Source organism: Triturus cristatus, chromosome 7 (genome assembly GCF_964204655.1).
Source record: "Triturus cristatus chromosome 7, aTriCri1.1, whole genome shotgun sequence".
In the NCBI taxonomy this organism is placed as follows: Eukaryota; Metazoa; Chordata; class Amphibia; order Caudata; family Salamandridae; genus Triturus; species Triturus cristatus.
In genome coordinates, this window is record NC_140590.1 from 475,128,340 (window position 1) to 475,147,706 (window position 19,367).

The following is a 19,367-nucleotide window of genomic DNA, read 5'->3' on the forward strand; positions in this document are numbered from 1 at the left end:
CAACAGCACCGCCGGAAACAAAAACCAGCAAGGGAAAGCCAGGAAGCAGGGGCAGGACACAAAACCCGTGCCCACAGAGGCATAACATGGACCAATGAGCAACAGGACCCAAGATAACCACCGCAGCAGCAGACGCCAATGGAGAAAGCCTACTGCACCCGGTATTCCCAGGCGGTCTCCCATCCAGGTACCAACCAGGCCCGAACATGCTGAACATCAGAGAACAGACGAGGCCAGGTGCTGCCAGGGTGGAATGGGCATAGACCGCACCCAGGCGAGCACTACCAACACGACAAAAGCCCTGGCCAGGCCAAACCAGCTCAGAACCCCTGGAAGACAAGCATTGGCATAGCCAATAGGTCTCGCCTTTGGGGCCTTATAAGTATTTAGTTATGCAGCACAATATCCTTCGTGCAACAACATCAACTGTTGCATGGCTATACACTTATAAGGTCCCAATGGCGAGACCTGTTGGCTATGCCAATGCTTGTCTCTACTCTGTTTCAGACAGCCTCAAGGATAGATTTATTTCCTTATTTCAGATTCTTGGTCAAGGACAGCTGCTTCCCATGTAACTACCTGTTTCTCACACACTGTGGTCTGCTTGAGAGTTCTTCTGTTATCTATAATTGCGCCTATGTATAGATGGTTGTTCGACAAAGCTCTTTTCTCAAAGGGGTCCATTCTAGGAAAAATACAATATGCAACCATTTTTCAGCGGCGGGATGTTGTTTTCTTTTTGTGGCATGCATGCAATTGAAAAATGATTAACATTGGATTTGCCAATTCATTTTTCTTCTCAACTCCAAATCCTTCATCCAGTTTCTTCCTTCAATGCCTCCTTGTACAAGAAAAATGGCAGCAAATTAATTTTAAGTGAGAAACAAATATGCGAAAGTTGACATTTGGAACAGGGGGAATGCACGACATACATGCAATGTCATACGTCCGAGTGAGGATGGGTGTACTTCCCTGAACTGTGAGGACTGCCTGTATAACTACAGGCATGCAGAATCTAAACAGCATATAATTATCTTGTCACTTACATGTACATTGCAAGGCACCTTCCATATTATATCCCAGTTTTCAGTATACGTAAAATTACATTTTACTCCAAAGAGTAGATAAAAAAGAGTGAAGTAGATAAAACTGTTCCATGAAAAACACACAGGCAACAATGCATTTTCTACTCTTCCACATCAACGTAGTAAAACCAGCTTCGGGGCCACCTTAGTGGTATCGACGTACAATACAAATGACAAATACAATACCATACCAGAGCCGTTTTAAAGAATTAAGTGGCATAGTTTTGTAAAGCAGAAGTACAGATTGGACATGAATGAAAAGCACTTTAAATATGTATCTAAAGTTAAATAGTTTGCAAGATTGCCTGACTCTGCATCGCATAATCGAATAATCATGATCACGCTTAAATGTATCCAAATGCAGAATAAAGTGGAAGAACGCATGTAAACAGCGTATTTAAACAGACATGTATTTATGAAGCAAAAACAGAGCGCTAGTCGATAAGCCGCCGGAGTGGACTCTGCTGCACACCTACCTTACTCTGGAAGTGCATTGGTTGTAATTCCGGGTGAGGCACAGAGCACTCTTACCTCTTCTTCCGTACTTTGTCTTCTTCCGGACATTAAAGTGGTGCTGCCAAGAACCTCACACCACATGCAAGTCCACTAGTCTCCTTGATTCTTACTAATTTTCGCACCACATCTGCTGCTCTTTTCATCAGGAAGAAGTAATTCAAACTATTGTGTAAGTTTAAATTCCAGCATTTTTTGTTATGAGAGACAAATTCGAAGACCGATGAAATATCCCTGTTGCACAAAGTCTTTGCTTTCAAATTCTTGAGCGAGGTTAACATTGTAGATAAACACACTGAAACATGGCGGTAATAGTGCTGGTTGTCAAGATAAACGCTCTTGGGCTCAAAGAAGCAGGTCGTGTTCTTGCTCTTAGTCGCCACCTTATGGGCAGCAGCGCTAAAGGCTTCGAGATGGTTTAGCTGTTGAGTTGCTCCCCGAGGCGGAGGGGCGGGGTCATTCATGTGAAGGGCTTGTGATAGATTTTACCCGGGGAGCGAGGGGTGTGGATTAAGAGCAGAAGCGGCTAGATAGGATTTCATGTTAAAGGATGTGTTCAGACTTGCTATATTGATTGGAAGCCGCAACTGCCTGGCTAGGCACAGTGCGTCTGCAAGGGATGCAGGAGGCGGAGACTGGTAAGCGCCTGGATGAAAGTCCTGTGTAATTTAAAGCAAAAGTAGGTTTGCAAAATGGGGAAGGAGACGGGCGTTTAACGGGCTGCGGGCAGGCTTTTGAAAAGTTGAAGCAAGCGCTATCAGCGGGAAAGAAGTGAAGGGTAACAAGTGCATGTGTGTATAACATCTGTAGTACGGACAGTGAGGTTCTTGGACTGAAGGGGGGAGTTCCAGAAGCAAAAATATAGGCTGTGTGAATTGTAGCGCATAGTTTGCTTGTCCCCTCCCATTCAAGGATGTCTCATAACATCAATGATCTCATCAGGAAACAGCTGATGTGTTGCACCCACTTTATTGACAACTCTGACGATCTGCGTGCAAAACCGTCTTATGTGTATCGGTTGACCAGGTGTTGTGAGTGGGAGTAATAGCTTGCTTCCCGAGCAAACAGACTTGCTTGTTTGATGCCCGAGGTCGCAACTGAACCGTAGGCGAGTGACCTCCCAACTCGTGATTTAGATATGAAGAGGCAGTAACAGTGAAATCTGCCTCTTGTGGCTTGATGCCCAACCAGCGGTTCGATCCACTCTCATATAGCAGGTAGTTGAGAGGATTGGCTTTGGTTAATCTTTTGGCCTTTAACTTGAATACCATACATACTGCCCAGAATAATGACTTACTTCGCAAAAGTGAAAGTGATCGCGATCAGCGATGCAAGCATTGGCCGTGCGCGCGCGAGCGGCCATGAGAAGCGATCTGTGGTGGGTAAGGGGGAGAAGCGGGAGTTATGTGACAGATGACGTGCACTCAAGCTTGAGGCCAGCAAAAGCCTGTGGTGGCACTTTCAAAAGCCGCTTACTAAATGTCTCGCCGAGCAGCGCATGTGCTGGCTCAGGCGAGACCTAAAAAAGGACCCCAGGAAAGTGCAAAGCCGGGAGCCCGGATGAGAAGGCCGAAGAGCCAACACCGTGGACCGAAAGGAAGCAGACAGCACCAGACGCTCCCAGGAGAACTCCCATCCAGGGACCAAAGAGGCCCGACCCACAAATCACTGCATGAGATCCGATGAGAACATGATCATTCAGGGTTCGTTCTGGGTTCAGGCAATCCCTAGGCAGCAGATATCAACTCTCGATGGGTCTCAGCAGAGGCACAGGTGGCGCACCAGGTCCTGCGCTGGCAACAGGACATCATTTCACGAATGGGGGGCTTCAGGGCAAGAGGTGGCACCAGGTACAGTCACAGAGGTGCAGTTGCCTCATCGTTCATTGGCCACACTGCAAGCCACACCGGCTCCGATTCCGCGATCCCCAGAGTGTGAAATTCTGGGGTCATGGAGAGCTGGTAGGCCGATTCTCCAGCCAGTGTCCTAGATTTCACCACGATCTGGTAGCGGGGGGAGGTTAGGGGGGCAGACACAGGCAGGCACTAAATCTCGGGCAAAGAGGGTCTTCCATCCCGTCACATAGGTCACGATCTTTACGGCCAACAGCGCTGCAGGAGCCGACACTGCCCCCGGCCGCAGATGCTCCGCAGCAGAGCCAGCGCCACAGCTCCATTTATTGCATACAGCACAGTCAGCGGGGGCAGATTTTAGGGCAGTAACAGCAGGATGCGTAGGATACTACAGGATTAACGACGGATCGGCCGCAGAGCTCCTCAAAGTACGTCCAGTGCCGCCGCCATCTTCAGATTCTTACATGTGAACAGTTTCCTTCTGGTTAATAGATTATCTTCCATTAGATTTCTCACCACCATTCCTCTTACCCTGCGAGTCCGCAAAGTGATTAACAGGATCGCAAGGTATGCAAGCATATAATGTGCTGGGTTTTTTTGTTGGCGTTTATGCTCTGGATTCCTCTCCATACACCTCAATTGAACGCAGTAGAAGTTTAAGGAACTGACACCAGCAACCTGGGCAAGTGCGGTCCCGCAAAAGCAGGCACGTGTTTATTTTTCGCATCACGCTTTCTCTTTAAGTGAAAGCGCAATGCGAAAAATAAACACGCGGCTGACTTTCTCTTACCCTGCGAGTCAGCACAGTGATTCACAGGATCGCGAGGTATGCAAGCATATAATGTGCTGGGTTTTTTTTGTTGGCTTTGATGCTCTCTGGATTCAGGAACTGACACCAGCAACCTGGGCAAGCACGGTACCGCAAAGGCCTCCACGTGTTTATTTTCGCATCGCGCTTTCACTTTAAGTGAAAGCGCGATGCAAAAGTAAACACGCGGCTGACTTTGCCAAAGCGGAATGCAGAAAAAAAAAAAAGTAGAATATTCTCGGAATGGTAGTCTGCTGAAGTTGGATGGTACACTCCCCACACATCATGTCTAACAAACGAGACATCAATTAGTTTGTGCCTACCAGTACCACAGCACGTCTTACGACCTCCACAGACATTAGGCTCTACCGCAACGTGTCCGCACATTCACAATGACGCCATACGCTGTTTATGCATGCAGGACAAGTAGTCACGAACATTCAGACACGTGACAGCTGGGGAATGGGAGTTGCCAGCTTCCTTCAGCATACAGTTTCCCTATTGTTTCTTCATCTACACTTTTCAGGCACAAACAAAAATGGAAAGTTTAATAATATATCCCCTGAACTCAAAACTCTCGTAACCGGGTTCCAACACAAAACCTTTCACCACAACTTCTCTCATGCACAATGTGCCTACACGTCCACCTGTCGATTCTAAACAATGCAGGTGACACCGGGACAATACACTCTCACACTGTAGCCATCTTCACTAACAACATACAAAACCCACCAAGAGCACAATCCACCACACATTTGCAAACAAACATAAAGCCCGGCATACTAATAATATGTCGCACACACAGTCACACTAGCTGGTCGAACCAGCATGGCCAAGGGCCAGGCCAAAGAAAGCATGTACCTTGCCCTCTGAAAACGGCACTAGAAAGGATTTGGGGCATCTTTGAAATGCAATGATCAAAGCCTCCTGTAGGTGCATACTGAAAAATTATTGACACAAGAAAATAGTCAAGCACTAGAGTAGTCTGGTATTACAACCATTGAAACCAAACCACATCATCAGATTAACAAAACAAACAGTGGAAAGTAGGGGAGATACATAAAAAGATGCCATGAGATCAGAGGCGCCGACCCAGGAACTCTTAACTCGCACATTTGGAGTGAACTGACATCCCTTGAAACTTCACCTGCCAGAGAGTACCTGTTTGACTCACTAAAAAGACTGGGACTAACCGACCTCAGGGCCACTTATATAACTCATCAGAGGTTCAAAAAGGTCGTAACAAAAGCAACAAGGCAATCTCTATAACAGAAGACAAGGAAACGTTGGCCAAAAGGGCACATGGTTGGCCAGTCCTTAGCAACTATAAAGTCCTTAAACCTCAAATTTACTTAAGGTCAGGAGTCAAAATGAAGATAAAAGAAAAATTCCTAAGGTTACGCTTTGGCATCTTACCAATCCTTCCGCACAATTTTTAAAAAAGAGCGGCATTAGGACCCGCAGGCAGTAATGTTATGTTTCAATCCATCCGAAATCCACTTAAACTGCCGATTTACAAAGTTCTTTGGCACAACGGAAGAGAGACTTAAATGCAACACCAAAGAGAACAGTGAACAGCAAAACAGCATTAATTATGTTTATCTAAATGCACGGGCATTTTAAATGGCTAAATTCATTCGAGCTACGCAGTTTTTTGGTCAGACAGCGCAGTCCCATGTTTAGATCCTGAAGCATTGGCACTTTAAACTTCACAGGACTTTCAGGTTCAATATCCGGTATAAGAACAGGGCGTTGCCTCCCACTTAGCATTATCAACAAGCTCAGCACAAAAGACACTCAAATATCATTTATAATTTTCTGTAGAAAAAGAGAGAAGTATGGTTTTTAAGTGGTTTTTAAACGTGATGATTATGTTTTTATATTGCTCGTTTTTATATTGTGAGTTTTAATTAACTGAACAATAAATCATTACTTACATCTTCAGATTAAGAAGCACTCCTCTACATCACACTAGAGCTACATCAAACATTACCATTCAGACACAACAATAACTGACTCCATTATAAACAAACTGAATATAATGCTCCACAAGACTGTCACAAAAGTACCCGGCCTCCTGTACCACCCTCACGACAAATTTTCATATTTGTACAGAAAGCAGACTCAGGTGAAACTTGTGGTTATTACCCACAGCACACCTGGGTAATGCACTTCCCAACATTTTCAGTCAATAAGTACTCCACCCCCCCCCCCCCCACCCCCCTGCAGCGTCTTGCGAGAGAGTACTACTCTTCTCCCAACTTGACACACTATGGCACACCTCTAGTGACAGACTACTGCTTTTTCCCCAGTTCACACCAACCACACAAGCAAGTGTACTAAACTTGTATCTCTCTCGACGGGGTACTGTTCTTTCACACATCTGCAACTCTTGGACACACACAACCAGCACATATATACGCAACATCTTCCCCAAAGTGCAAACCCCAAACAACAGCAGTCCACTTGAACATGAAAGCTTGCTACCCTGACACACACTATAAGGTGCATAAAGCACATGCTAATACTGGAAAAGTGTAACTGTTGCTTTCCCTTATGAACCCTGCAGTTTTTGGAAACCGAGACACATTTTTAACAGAAGCACATTGAAAAAGGTGAACATTTTTAATGCCAAATATCCCCTCTGATTAAATAACTGGATAGCTATTTTCCCCATTAAATGAATAAATGCCAGGAAAATGCTGTTTAAATCTTTCCAGGTCTTCAGGACACCGTTTCTTTGTGGATAAATACCAGGCAAATGCTGTCACGATCTTCTCAGGACTTAAGGACTCAGTTCTTCCTCTAACAGTCTGTTTTAGTTCCATTTCCATGTCCTTGGAAATAGTACAGTTTCTTTTTCTAAATTAACCAGGAGGCCTTGGGTAGACTTTCTTCAAAGTCTCCAGACCTGTTCCAATCGAACATTAGCTTACTACCTACCTGCATGACGTCAAAGCCTACATAGCAGGAGTATCCACTCTGACATTCAGATCTGGAATTCAAGACATGGGCGGGACTTTTTCAAGAGCAAGTTGCGCTGCTATGCCCTCAAACACCACGCACTCTTCTTCCAGTGCTGTCTGACCTGTGCCGGAGGGAAAAGTGCCCTATTTCATGGTGCTTGCCACTGACACAAGACTTTTAGTCCATTCGTTGACCACTGTGCTAACAGGAGCCACGCTATAGAGCTAGCGTGGCTCCTGTTAGCACAGTGGTCAACGAATGGACGTTCTGGTCGTTCTGGGAGAGCGCCATAAAATGCTTCCATCTCAAAAGGCATGGACCGAGCTACAGTTATCTTAATTGAGAAATCATACTGCTCACTCACAAGCGGTTCTCCTTATATCACCATTAATTGTATTACTGCATGATACTCCGTGAGTCATTTCAGAGTTACTCTTACTGTAAAGGAAATTCCCTGTCTCTTCCCACTCTCTCCACAGTGTAGCCCTTTTAACACTGTCGCCATAACATTGTAAGCTTAGGCCTGTTGACTGGGATACATCTCCTCACTTTGTGACTCCCCTCATCTAGCTCCTGATCCTTGCCTGACCTTGCTCTCCCTCCTCACTGGACACTTCCTGCCTAGCATCTTGAGCTGACACCACCTGCAGGTGGATTTAAGGGTAGGCGATCCTTGATTAGTCTACCATGGTCACAGGACCATCTTCTTTAACACAGAAGGCCTCCTCTGCCAGGGACAGCTCTCAACAGCCAATAGAGTCTTGCTGCATTTTCACTTAGTTTTCATCCAGGTATGCTCTCGAGCCCCTGTCGACAGCCATGCCACTTAGTGCTTTTCATGATGTCCTTATTTTGTATGTTTACAAATACCCTTTGCAGCCTCCGGGCCAATCATGGCTTCCAACTTTGGAGGAGAAACAGCTTTCAGTCACAGTATTAGCAGCTACCTATTAAGGCTGTGGCAGACTGCTGGGCGGCAGGAAACACCGTATACTTGTTCTGGTACAGTCTTACGCAGCTCACACGGAAGCTGCGCCAGGAGACCACTTCATGCCACAAGTCACTCCTGGCTTCACTATCTGGGCGAGTCAGCTTTTTGTGGGTGCTCCTCATTCCTTGAACATGCTGAACTTCTCCTCCTTGACTGTCTCTCTTCCTGTAGGGTCAGACTCACTCTTTCCCTCTTGCAGAAGGCAGGCAGGCCTCCAGCAGAAAGTGCAGACAGACATCAGATGACGTCTCTTCACGTCTTGGAGACTGGTTGACAGACAGCCACCTCCAGGTCGACTGCACATCAACTCTTTAAGTACTCTGCATAGCACTCCCTACCATGATCAAAAAGAACCTGATACTGCAATAAAGTGGGGTGTTTAGGATCTCACATGTTGTGCACTAGAGACGTGGATCCACTGTCTAAGGTTTCAGAGCCAGTTTGGGTTGGTTCTCTTTCAGCCTGCTCTCCGGACACATCCTTTGTGCACAGTGAAGGCTCCCACCACAAGTCGCAATGGAGATGGCTCCAAGCAGCACCAGCAAAAACAGGATACAGTAAAGTATGTGATCTCTGCATCTGACTGTCAATAGCCTTTCTGACGAAGTAATCCGGTACAGACAAAACAGAGGGCCCTTCATCGAAACATTTTCACCCTGAACAACAGAAACTCAAGTCCAGCCCCTCACTCCTACCAAGTAGCAGTGCTCAGGAAGAATTAATCAGCAGCCATTTGCGTACAAGCTCCTCAATTAATTTCTAAAGTTAGCCCGGTCTCAACTCACTCTCAATTCAGTGTCTGGGTCTACCACACGTGCTACACACTCACTGCCTTTGCACTCACTCAACGTGCACTTGGGATGCTAGCCCAACGTTCTGAGTTTCACATAACAGTGATATTTTATACAAGAGGAGCACATAGGCTTCCTCCTCCTTTAGAGAGAGAAAAAGGTCTGTTCACATCATAGATTCATAGACCAAGAGACTCTGTCCCACTGCTTTATGTGATGTACCCAGAGCTTGGACAGTAGTCCAGTGCAACTTGGCGCAACCCTCCAAATCATAGAACAAGTTTGGGACATAATATTTCCTGGGGAAAACCTAGGCCCCTGGGAAAATCCTAGATTAGCGTGGCCCTATGGCCAGAATAAAACTGAGGATACCAGTTTCATATACAGTTGGGTATCTGGGGCAGGGGTAAACACCCATTTACCATGCAGGTGACAATACTGTTCCCAACACCGGGCCTAATTATGATGGCAGTTGGACCGCAACCGACGGGTCGTCTGTTGCGATCTGACTGCCTTTTGCTACTGCCGCCTGACTGATGCATTACAATGTGTGCGGTCCAAGGGACCGACTGACGCTTTTTGTGCAAATATCTGTGCAGCAATTTATTTGAAAGACTAAACAATATATTCTGATTCTTGAGTTTCTTTGCTCATGACAATAGGTAAGTGAGGAATCTGAGCTTCCCCCTTTAAACTGTCGATGGTGGTAATCTCATTTAGAGAAATTGGTCCAAATTCTATTGTTGTGCCAAGTTTTGGAGGAGACCAGGCAGATTTTTTTCAGGTCTCCCTTCCTAACTTTTGGCCTCTATTCCATTTCTTCTGCCCTGACCTTTTGTTTAGAGGGCAGTAATAACACAGTTTGTGATAGAAATACCAACTATCTAAAGAAAGTCTAAATGTGAAGCCTTCACCTCCAAACATGGCCATTTAAAAAGGCGTCCCCATACTGGCATGTACCGCAAGAGCAGGTAATATATTAGTTTAATTATAATTATATCATAAGTGAAGTAGGTTTCTGCTTTAGTTGACCGTAGAAGGGCTGTGTCTAATGATATTCTATTTCTAATTCGTTCAGGGGCAGCTACCTACATATGTACACAATTTTGGTAATTTAAGGAAAGCCTCTGTGGCTGTGTTTTTAGGCCAAGCCTGAGTCCGTGCGCATGCGCTGCTCGACTTGCTGTGGTGGAGGTGGTACAAGAGAAGCCCCGCCCACTCTCCACTGTTATTTTTCATTGGCTTGTGTCATTGTCCTTCGTAAACGCTGGCTTGCGAGTTGTTGTTAGGGTTGTTAGTCCCTCCTTGGTACCGCCTTGTCTGCATTTGTAAACACCCATGGTGACTAGCCCCTTTACTTCGGCCACGACACGGCATGTGTTATTTAGTTTGTAAGCACTCTTTTCTTTAACCTCTTCAGTGCCCCGCCCTTTCCCCGCCCTGTGCCGGGCGTTGCATTAGCGGGCGGGGTTCATGACGAGATAGTCTCGTCATGGGCACAGCGCAACCGCGCTCCATGACGAGACCATCTCGTCATGGGCACTGAAGGGGTTAATGGGTTTCTCCTACTGCGGGTACGGCGTCCTTTCCCCACCATGCCTGCTTTCACTTTCAAGCAACCCGTGACAATAGCGGCCGAGCTCTCGCATTTGCAAGAGTTTGAGCTATTGCCGTTGTAAACGACAATAGCTTAAACTCTCGTAAATGCGAGATCTATTGTATTGCAAATGCTTGTTACTTTCTGTCCTGGGGCTGGCAACTGCTGTAAGGCTCAAATTTGATTTTGTCTTTTTTTCCTTCAAGTCTAAGGGCCTCATTAAAAGAGCCCAAAAGTAATTCCTGATAATTGCTCCCCAGAATTACAGATGCCATGTGATCAGTAACTCCGGGGGAGGGGACAAGCAGGATATACTGAGGATTACAAGTGAGACCCTGACCGTCTCCTTAAAAATTAGGAATTACAGGCAAAACAGTAATTCCGGTCTAAAGTGTCCCGGTAATTCTTAATTGTCCGCTTCGGTATTTCTCTCTGAGACTAAGCCTCATTGGAGTAGGGTAACTCCAGTTACCAACCCCATCGGAATTAAAGAGAACCTCGTAAGGGGGCTGTATTATGATTGAATATGAGATTTTTCTTAAACGATTCTTTTATTCTTATGTATGTGTTTATCTTGTATGTTTTTTGTAGTCATGCAGAAAATATATTTGAATAAAAATGTTGAATAATTAGACTGTGTGTGCCTGCTAAAGGCTGGTGGTGTTGAGGTGGGGGGAGGGGTAGAGGAGGGAGTCCTTAGGGTGGCATTTTAGACTAAGCTGGTGATGTGACTGACCCTGTTCCAACCCCACCAGGTCTGTACATTTTTCTGCGGTCCTTGGCTTCAGGATTATAAGAACTGAACTGCGACCTGTATGTTTTCTACGTCCCTGGACGCCCTTTGACTCTTTTTCTGCTTCCCTTGCAGTACTTCGAGGTTCCATTTGACTCCAACATGAACAGAACGAAGAACAGGCCTCTGGTGCGAGGGCAGATCAGGTAAGGCTGTCTGATGCCGAGAGGCCGCCCTGATCCCTTGCGATAAGTGGAGGCGCGCGCTGCCGCGCGTAGGTATTGTGTGCCCCCCCCCCCCTGTGAGCAGCGAATGAATGGCCCCGTGTCGTTTTCATGTTAATAACTTTGTACAGAGCATTAACTATGGGCACATTCCCTAATAGCTATGGAGCAGCAGGAACGCAAAGCGCTACTAATAAAATCAGCGATCTTATTTGAAAAATAAAATATATAGTCCAGAAACTGGAAGCGAAAATGAACAAGCATTGGCATAGCCAATAGGTCTCGCTTTTGGGACCTTATAAGTATTTAGTTATGCAGCGCAATATCCTTGGTGCAACAACATCAACTGTTGCGTGGCTAAACACTTATAAGGTCCCAAAGGCGAGACCTATTGGCTATTCCAATGCTTGATTTGTTTGCAGTGGAGTGATCATATTGGCATAGTGCTATTGCTGTTTGTATGACCTTGCGGCGCTGTAGAAATAGTAATGGGAAATAGGTTACGTGGGAGGTGAGGTGAAAAATAAGTGACAATGGGAAAAGGAATTTAAAAACAAGCATTTGCAATGCAATAGGTCTCGCAGTTAGGAGAGTTTCAGCTATTGGCATTGTAAATAACAATGCCTTTTATTTATGTTTTTAAAAGAAAAACAAAAATAAAAAGTATTTTTATTTGCAATGTCAATAGCTCAAACTCGCGTAAATGCGAGACTTATTGCATTGCAAATGCTTGTTTTTTTTTTAAGGTCATAGCAGTAGATGGAGGCTTTTGGATGCGAGTAAAAAGGGTTTTTTGGAGGGGAAGATTCAGAGGGAAGAGTTTAGAAAGGTTTGTTTCCTGTGAGCAGAATCGAAGCATCCCCGGTACAGCAACCATGTAGACCAGTGTTTAAATTGCATGTGCTTATTTGAGCAGTTTTATATGGCGCGAACTTGCACCTGGGGTACTGGAGCGCTCTACATGAGCACCAGTGCCACGACACAATGTCATGTTGATGTTTTTTAGGTATTGGACAGAGATCGGGGCTCGCACTGGTTCCCCTGTTCCAAAGACGGCAGTTCTGGCCGTAAAGTCAAGCCGAAAGGGAGCTGTTCAGTCAGTCAAGGTTTCCCCTAGGGCGTTATGCAGAATGTGATCCATGTACGCCCAGGTGAGCAAGCAACAGAGCAAAGCGTGAGAAACGAAGCCCCGGCACCAGCACATAAGCATTATTTATACAATGTCAATAAGCGCCAAAGCTGCAGCCTGTGTGACATTCACGTGACGGCGTGAGCCCCAGGAACGTAGAAAGCTTAAAGACCCGACCCCAAAGGAGCCCCGAAAAATGGATGTAACTATAGCGCGCTCCGATCTTTCTTGGCCCGCTTCGCTTCATGCTGCACTATTCTGATCCAGGAGGTAGCATCCAAATCTGGATACCCTGCCGTGAAAGACCCTGGCTGCCAACAACTGGCGCGCAACTAACTAACCTCACGTGTACCTGAACCAAGCAGCTTGGCTAGCTGGCGCTACAAATAACGCGCGGAGCCACTCGCCGACTGCCGGACTAGGAGTAAGAACTGCTGCGGACATGAGCGCATGCTAAGATCGCAGCCAATCAGCAGTTTCAAATCCTGTGCGGCGTATTGCGATTGGCTAAGGTGACTGAAATGCTCAAATCCTAGGCTAGTTCTCATATCGTCAGTACCGCCCACTCCAAGAAGGTCTAGCAGAATATGATCAGACATGGGATTGGTTGTTAATCGACCCAGAAGTGGTAAAGTTATTGAACGAATGATATCCGTTGAATGATGAGCTGGGTTTACCGGTAATAGACTGAGTTTACAGATGATCTGTGTAAGTAGGTATATTTAGATTTTACGTTGTGATTTGTGCCTATGCTGAGTGACAATTAAGTAAAAGTTTTCATTCTGTTATCACCCAGTTAGACGAGTTTAGAAGCCTGGACCTCAGCCCTAACTTTGCATACAAACGCACTACAATTTAGTTTTTCATGCAACGTTTGCCAATCGCGAACGGCATCGCGCTGATATGAACGAAAGATAAACTCGTTGGGCTCAGCACACACATTGGCTTTGTAAGCGCGGAGTAGATAAATAGGTCAGTGTCGAAAACACGTGAAATTCAATACGGGCAGGAAGTGGGATGAGGGAGGGGGTGGCAAATAGCGTGTACATTTCGCGGGCGCTTTGATGAGAACATCAAAGCGCCCGCGAAATGTACACGCAGGCTGCCAAATGGGGCGCGCGCACGGCGCACATGCACTGTGTCAAAGCGGCCGTGCGGCCCGAGAAAGGGAAAGCAAACGAGTGCTTTGAGGCCTCCAAATGGTGCGCGCGCCCGGCCGACGCACATGCACTGTATTTGGAGGCCTGAAAGCACTGTTTGCACTTCCAAAACTCTCTTACTATAAGTCTCGCCAGAGCAGCGCTAAAGCGCTGTCTCAGGCGAGACCTAAAAAGGGAAGTTGTGGATAATGCGTGGCAGGAGAGAGCGTAATACCAGAGGAGGATATGTGTGCGAGAGATAGAGAGAAGTGTGCACGAGTGACGGGGAGAAAGGTGTGGGTAGAGAAGAATGGGACAGGCGAGAAGGAATATGAGAGGGAGTGGGAGACGGGGCAGCTGCGAGTTTGTGAAGAAGAGATTAGAGCAGAATGGATGGAAGAGCTGGGGTGAGTGTCACTGGAAGGATTCCTGGTGGGAGAGAGGACCCTGGTCTCACAAAACAAGTCTGTGTCCTGAAACCAGAGACAAAACAATAGATGTGAGTTGTGTTTATATGTACAGCACTGATTAACTTCATGATCGGCTTGTAGGCTCGACCTAGTATAAGTATCACCTCTCATCTGAAGTAGACGCACATTACGCTGTATCTGCAGAACAGTTCCTGCAGGTTGGTTAAGTTCACAATAGCACTTTTGCAACCAGGGAGCTTTCACTCAAAAACCATAAATAAGCTATTGCTATTTGATAGAGGCCTTGAGGTCATTTCTGAAGGCAAGTTGATAGTAATAACGAGGCATGAAAAACACGAAATTCATGCAATTTAGGAACTCCTACGAAACGAATTGCAACAGCCGAAATGTCCCCTAAATAGATGGAAACTTGGAGAAAGAGCTATGCATTCGGGAACTTTGTAAGTGAAAGACAACTAAAGAATATGTATTGAATCTGCATGTCTTTTGCATAAAACCCGACTTTACTGGGGGTGGGAGGTTAGGTGCATGTTACTTTTTGTTTTTCAACCTAACAGACGTCCAAATACAGGTACATGTGAGTCAATTCATCTCAGATACAAAACTACGAATCCACTTGTTCAACGTGCACTTATACTCTTATTACTTGTACATAGGGCCATGTGGCAGCAACGGTCGTACGTTGAAAATTCGGCAGAGATAATTCAGGCATTCATCTACCCTGTTCTGCTAAATCCTGTAATAATTTCAATGAAGCACAGACAACAGACATTTCTGTGCATTACATAAGTTCAGTATTCTAACTTCCTGGAGTGGTGCACAAAATAATACAGAAGAAATAACAGTTTGTTTCATAAGTAGAGCTTACCTTGCTGCGCTGTCCCCTTGCTCGAAACGAGAAAGGGAGTAAACTGTACATTGAGCACCCTCGGGAGAAGCCATTAAAAGGGAAGATGGGCAGCTGTCAATGCCCCCTATGCCACCCATCCAGGGCTCACAAGGAGCCGGAAGCCATACTGGAAAGGGAGAATTTCGAAGCTGTCTAACTTGTGTACTACAAAGGACGGTGCAGCAGCCAACCACAGTTCGAAAACATATTTACAGACCCCAAAAGTAACAGAACAAACGTATATTTACTTTTATGGAACATTTGCTTAGAATCAAAGTTTCTTGAAGTTGCAAATAATAATTGCTAAGATTAACAGGACAAAGATGCTACTTTTGTCGACCTCAGAAGGATGAAAGGCGGAAGCGTTCAAATTTGATTCAGGATGGCAATTCCGTGCTGAATACAGGTTAATTAATCCTTTAAGCATTCTGCCAATCTGATTTTCCTACATAAAGCATAGGGCTAATTTTTGGTAAGAAAATTTAAGGACTCATTACATCTATCATCACTCACCAGACCTGGCGAAGGAGGCGGGTCTGTCTAAATCCCGGCATCCAAAAACACAGGAGTATGGGAAAGCGAAGGCTTAATTGTGCTGCTGAGATCTGGTACTTCATGTAAAAAGTTGCTAAGAACCAGAAGTAGCTGATGTGGCTTTAAAGGCAGGCTGTGGCTCGGCCTGGTGCTTTCCAACTGGAAGAAATTCCCACAAGGATGCCCCGTTGCCAAGAACAGGCTGCTGATTCCAAAGGAGGGTGGCAGAAAGATGGGAATGCCAGCAGGGCCCGGAATTATGGATGCTTTTGTTCTTTGGAAGATCTGCTATTGCGTTGGCAGGCGCCACTCGCGACTTGGCCTGCAAAATGGCACAGTGTGGGTGAACTTTACAGCGAGGCATTAAGATGCAATGGTGCTTCAGTGGTTGACGTACGGGTGCCTGGAGGAGTGGGTGATGCAAGGGTGCCCAGGGAGGTTGTAGAGTCATGGAGACAGGGCAGCATCACAAACGAGCAGATATAGCTGTGCTCGGGGAGAGGCCCTCCCTGGGACAGCAGACCTATTGACGGAGAAGCATTGTGTGGATGGTGGTGTGGGGACAGTAGTGGAAAAGTAGCAGCAATGGGGGATGCATATAGGGTGGACCGGTGAGGCACGTAGCATGCACGAGGAAGAGGTCCGCGGCGTGGAAAGGGGATAGACGGGCAGGGAGCATGATTAGGGACAGAGGGGAACAGCATAGACGAGAGGGCAGAGAGGCAGAGCGTGGACAGGAGACAGTGGCAGTAGAAAAAAATAACAAGACTAAAACAAGACGCGCGGCGGCGAGACGCGCTTTGTGGTGGGGGAGGGGCTGTTAACTGAGAGGGGGAGCAGGAGGTGAGCCTGCAAGTGGTGCGCACGGCGCTCTGTGGCGGGGAGGGGCTGTTAACTGAGAGGGGGAGCAGGAGATGAGCCTGCCAGTGGTGCGCGCGGCAATGGAAAGCCATAAAGGAAAGCCAGATGGCACCTGATCGGGCGCTGAAAGCTGGCGGCTGCGTGCGTGCTCGCGCACGTAACTGCAAGCGCTAGGCCAGCAAAAGCGTGTGGCAGCACTTTTAAAAGCCACTTACTAAATGTTTCGCAGAGCAGCGCATGCGCTGGCTCAAGCGAGACCTAAAACAGTGTTCACAATGATGTTACAATTTGCAGCACCGAGGTCTAATCTCATCAGTGGCGCTTTGAGCCGCGGCGATGTAGCAAGAAGGCCCGCCCATTTCCCAAAATGTACCCACCGTTCTGAGGGAATAGATTGAACCTCAGCCGCTGTGCTGCGCCATGGCCCGCCTGAGGCAGTTCTGACCCAGCTGGAAGTGCCAGGCCATGTCCTCCTAAACCGGAACACATGCAGCACGAGACTAGTCTTGGGATGCCTGTGTTCTGGTTCGGAGAGGGCCTGGTTTGGAAATTCGGGTGGGACAGTTCCTATTGGAGCTAGACTATGGTTGATTTTCATAAATCTGAGGTGGCATGGTGAGTGCAAAATAATGATGGACAGGGATGTGGCTCAAGTAAATTCCTGTGGCTAGGATTAAACCAAGCATTCATTCCATCCTGATTTTGTTTACTTGGGCATTTTGATGGAAGCATTAGCTTCCCAGTTTTGGAAAGTAGAGATATTTCAAAATGAAATACATATTGGCTTTTGCTGAACTAAACTCAAGAGATTTTCGTTTTTAATAAATACATTATCGGTCTCCAAATATCAGTTTATTTTCACCAAGCATTCACATACAGTACTGTAACACATGGATAGAATCTGACTTTCATGCCTGTTTACCCAGTGGCGGCTCCTCCGATATGGCAGAGGAGCGTCGCCCCTCTGCTTTAAGCAGTACGGAGCGTAAATAGTAGAAACATAAAATGATAATAACTTTGAGTCATCATCATTTTTAATGCTTCCTGCTGCTTTGCCGGTGGGCGGGGCAGCTCTGCTCTCGTAGCTGCTCTGCTCTCTGAGCAGGGCAGGGGACAAGTGGTTTGCCCACTTCTTAGTGCATAATGACTGTTTGGTTGGCCCTCTCAGGCCGCCCAAACTAGTGAGGCGCTCTTTGCCCTTCTCCATGCAGGCTCAGGGGTGTGGAATTTAATAAAATATCTACTTGTCCATGGGGCAGGTTGCTTCATAAATCTACTGGTCCTGTAACAAAATCCACTTGTCCCTTTTGTGCCATGTAATGGGCGACAAATAATGGCAGCAATCTTATTATATATAAGAGCTCTGAAATATCCTCTCTGATTATGCCAGGGCTCCTTCCATAGTAGGGTTTGAATACTAGCAATTCCCTTATGTTACCACGTTTCCGCAGATCTACATTTTGGGGCAGAAGGCAGTGGTAGGCAACAGTTCCAGGGTTGGAATGCCCATTTGAGTCTGCGCATACCTACTAACTTGCATGTTTTAACCCCTTCAGCGCGGTGCGGATTACCGCACCGTGCTGAATGTTCTATTGAGCGGGCGGGGCCGTGACGGAGCGGTTCCGTCATGCGCACAGGGCAACCGACGCGCATGACGGAACCGCTCCGTCATGCGCATTGAAGAGGTTAAGGGTTTTCACAAACTCTTCTCTAATCCTTTTCCCATACTCGGAAAAGTTGGACATTTACTCCTGACTATGGCAAACACAAAACTTTTTCCAGGGTTGGGATACTATTTCTTGGCCTACTTGTGTAAAGTCTTGTGAATTCACAAAAATAGTATATCTGTACTTAATACAAGGACATGGGTGCACTTTTGAGACTTTATTTAATAATTGGGCCTCTAATCAGGTCTGGCGTTAACCACAACCTTTCGTGTTTATTCAAATTCTGTATGTCTGTCTCTCACTCTATCAGCTAGCTACACTGTGAGTGACAGCATTCTGTTCTTTCACAAGGAGCATATCAACACACAGTTGTTTTGTTCAGTGCCAGGAACTACTGTGGCAATGTGTGCTTTTTGAGACCAAAATAACTTCTGCTTTTGCCAATGTTTGTTATAATGGTGAGGGCCCCCCAACTCCCACACCAATAAGGTTTTACAAAAACCATGCCAAAACAAGTCACTCATTAACAAAACCAAAAGGCTGACCAACAATTTCAGGCCTACTGGCTTTACCAATGCTTGTTTATTTTTGCTTCCCATAATCTTATTCAAACTGGTTACACTGATTTTCCATTGTATATATTTTGGGGAAATACTAGCATACATCAACACATTTTACTAAATGATGTTGCAAAGAAATGGTACCAAAAATGTTACAGTAGTTTAGCGAAATGTATTTGCATTTTTAGTGAACATTTTATTTTGAAAGCAAAGAATTATCAATCTTGCTTTCAAGCTTCTGCAAATATTTGCATCTAATCAGAGAGCATTCTGGGAGTAGTATTCTTAGCCTCATATTGCTAAACATTGAGAAAGTGTGTATACGTTTTTATCCTGGAACATCCGTTAGTAGTGTAGTCCGAGCGTACAACATTTACTTAAAGCGCTCACCCTAATAATAAAGGCTTTGCATTAATGAACCATATATACAAGTTTGAACAGCATTAACACATGGACATAAATATTACCTTAACTGCAGTCAATGCTTTTCCCTGATCTACAATGTGGTACTGTAATCTGGCAGCCAAAGGGGTTGTGGTGTAGGGTGTTGGGCCTTCTTGTCCCAAGGACAAAATACACATAAAAACCTGTTGCC

General features: G+C 46.0%; 1 protein-coding gene across 1 annotated transcript in view; it reads left to right on the forward strand.

The window, feature by feature from the left end:
* The window catches only part of COX10 (cytochrome c oxidase assembly factor heme A:farnesyltransferase COX10), a 562,763-nt gene that overhangs the window by 342,678 nt on the left and 200,718 nt on the right, over positions 1-19,367 (forward strand). Inside the window, exon 5 of the mRNA XM_085616802.1 lies at positions 11,474-11,544. Within this exon, the coding sequence (XP_085472928.1) occupies positions 11,474-11,544 (71 nt within the window). The remainder of the gene's footprint in view (positions 1-11,473; positions 11,545-19,367) is intronic.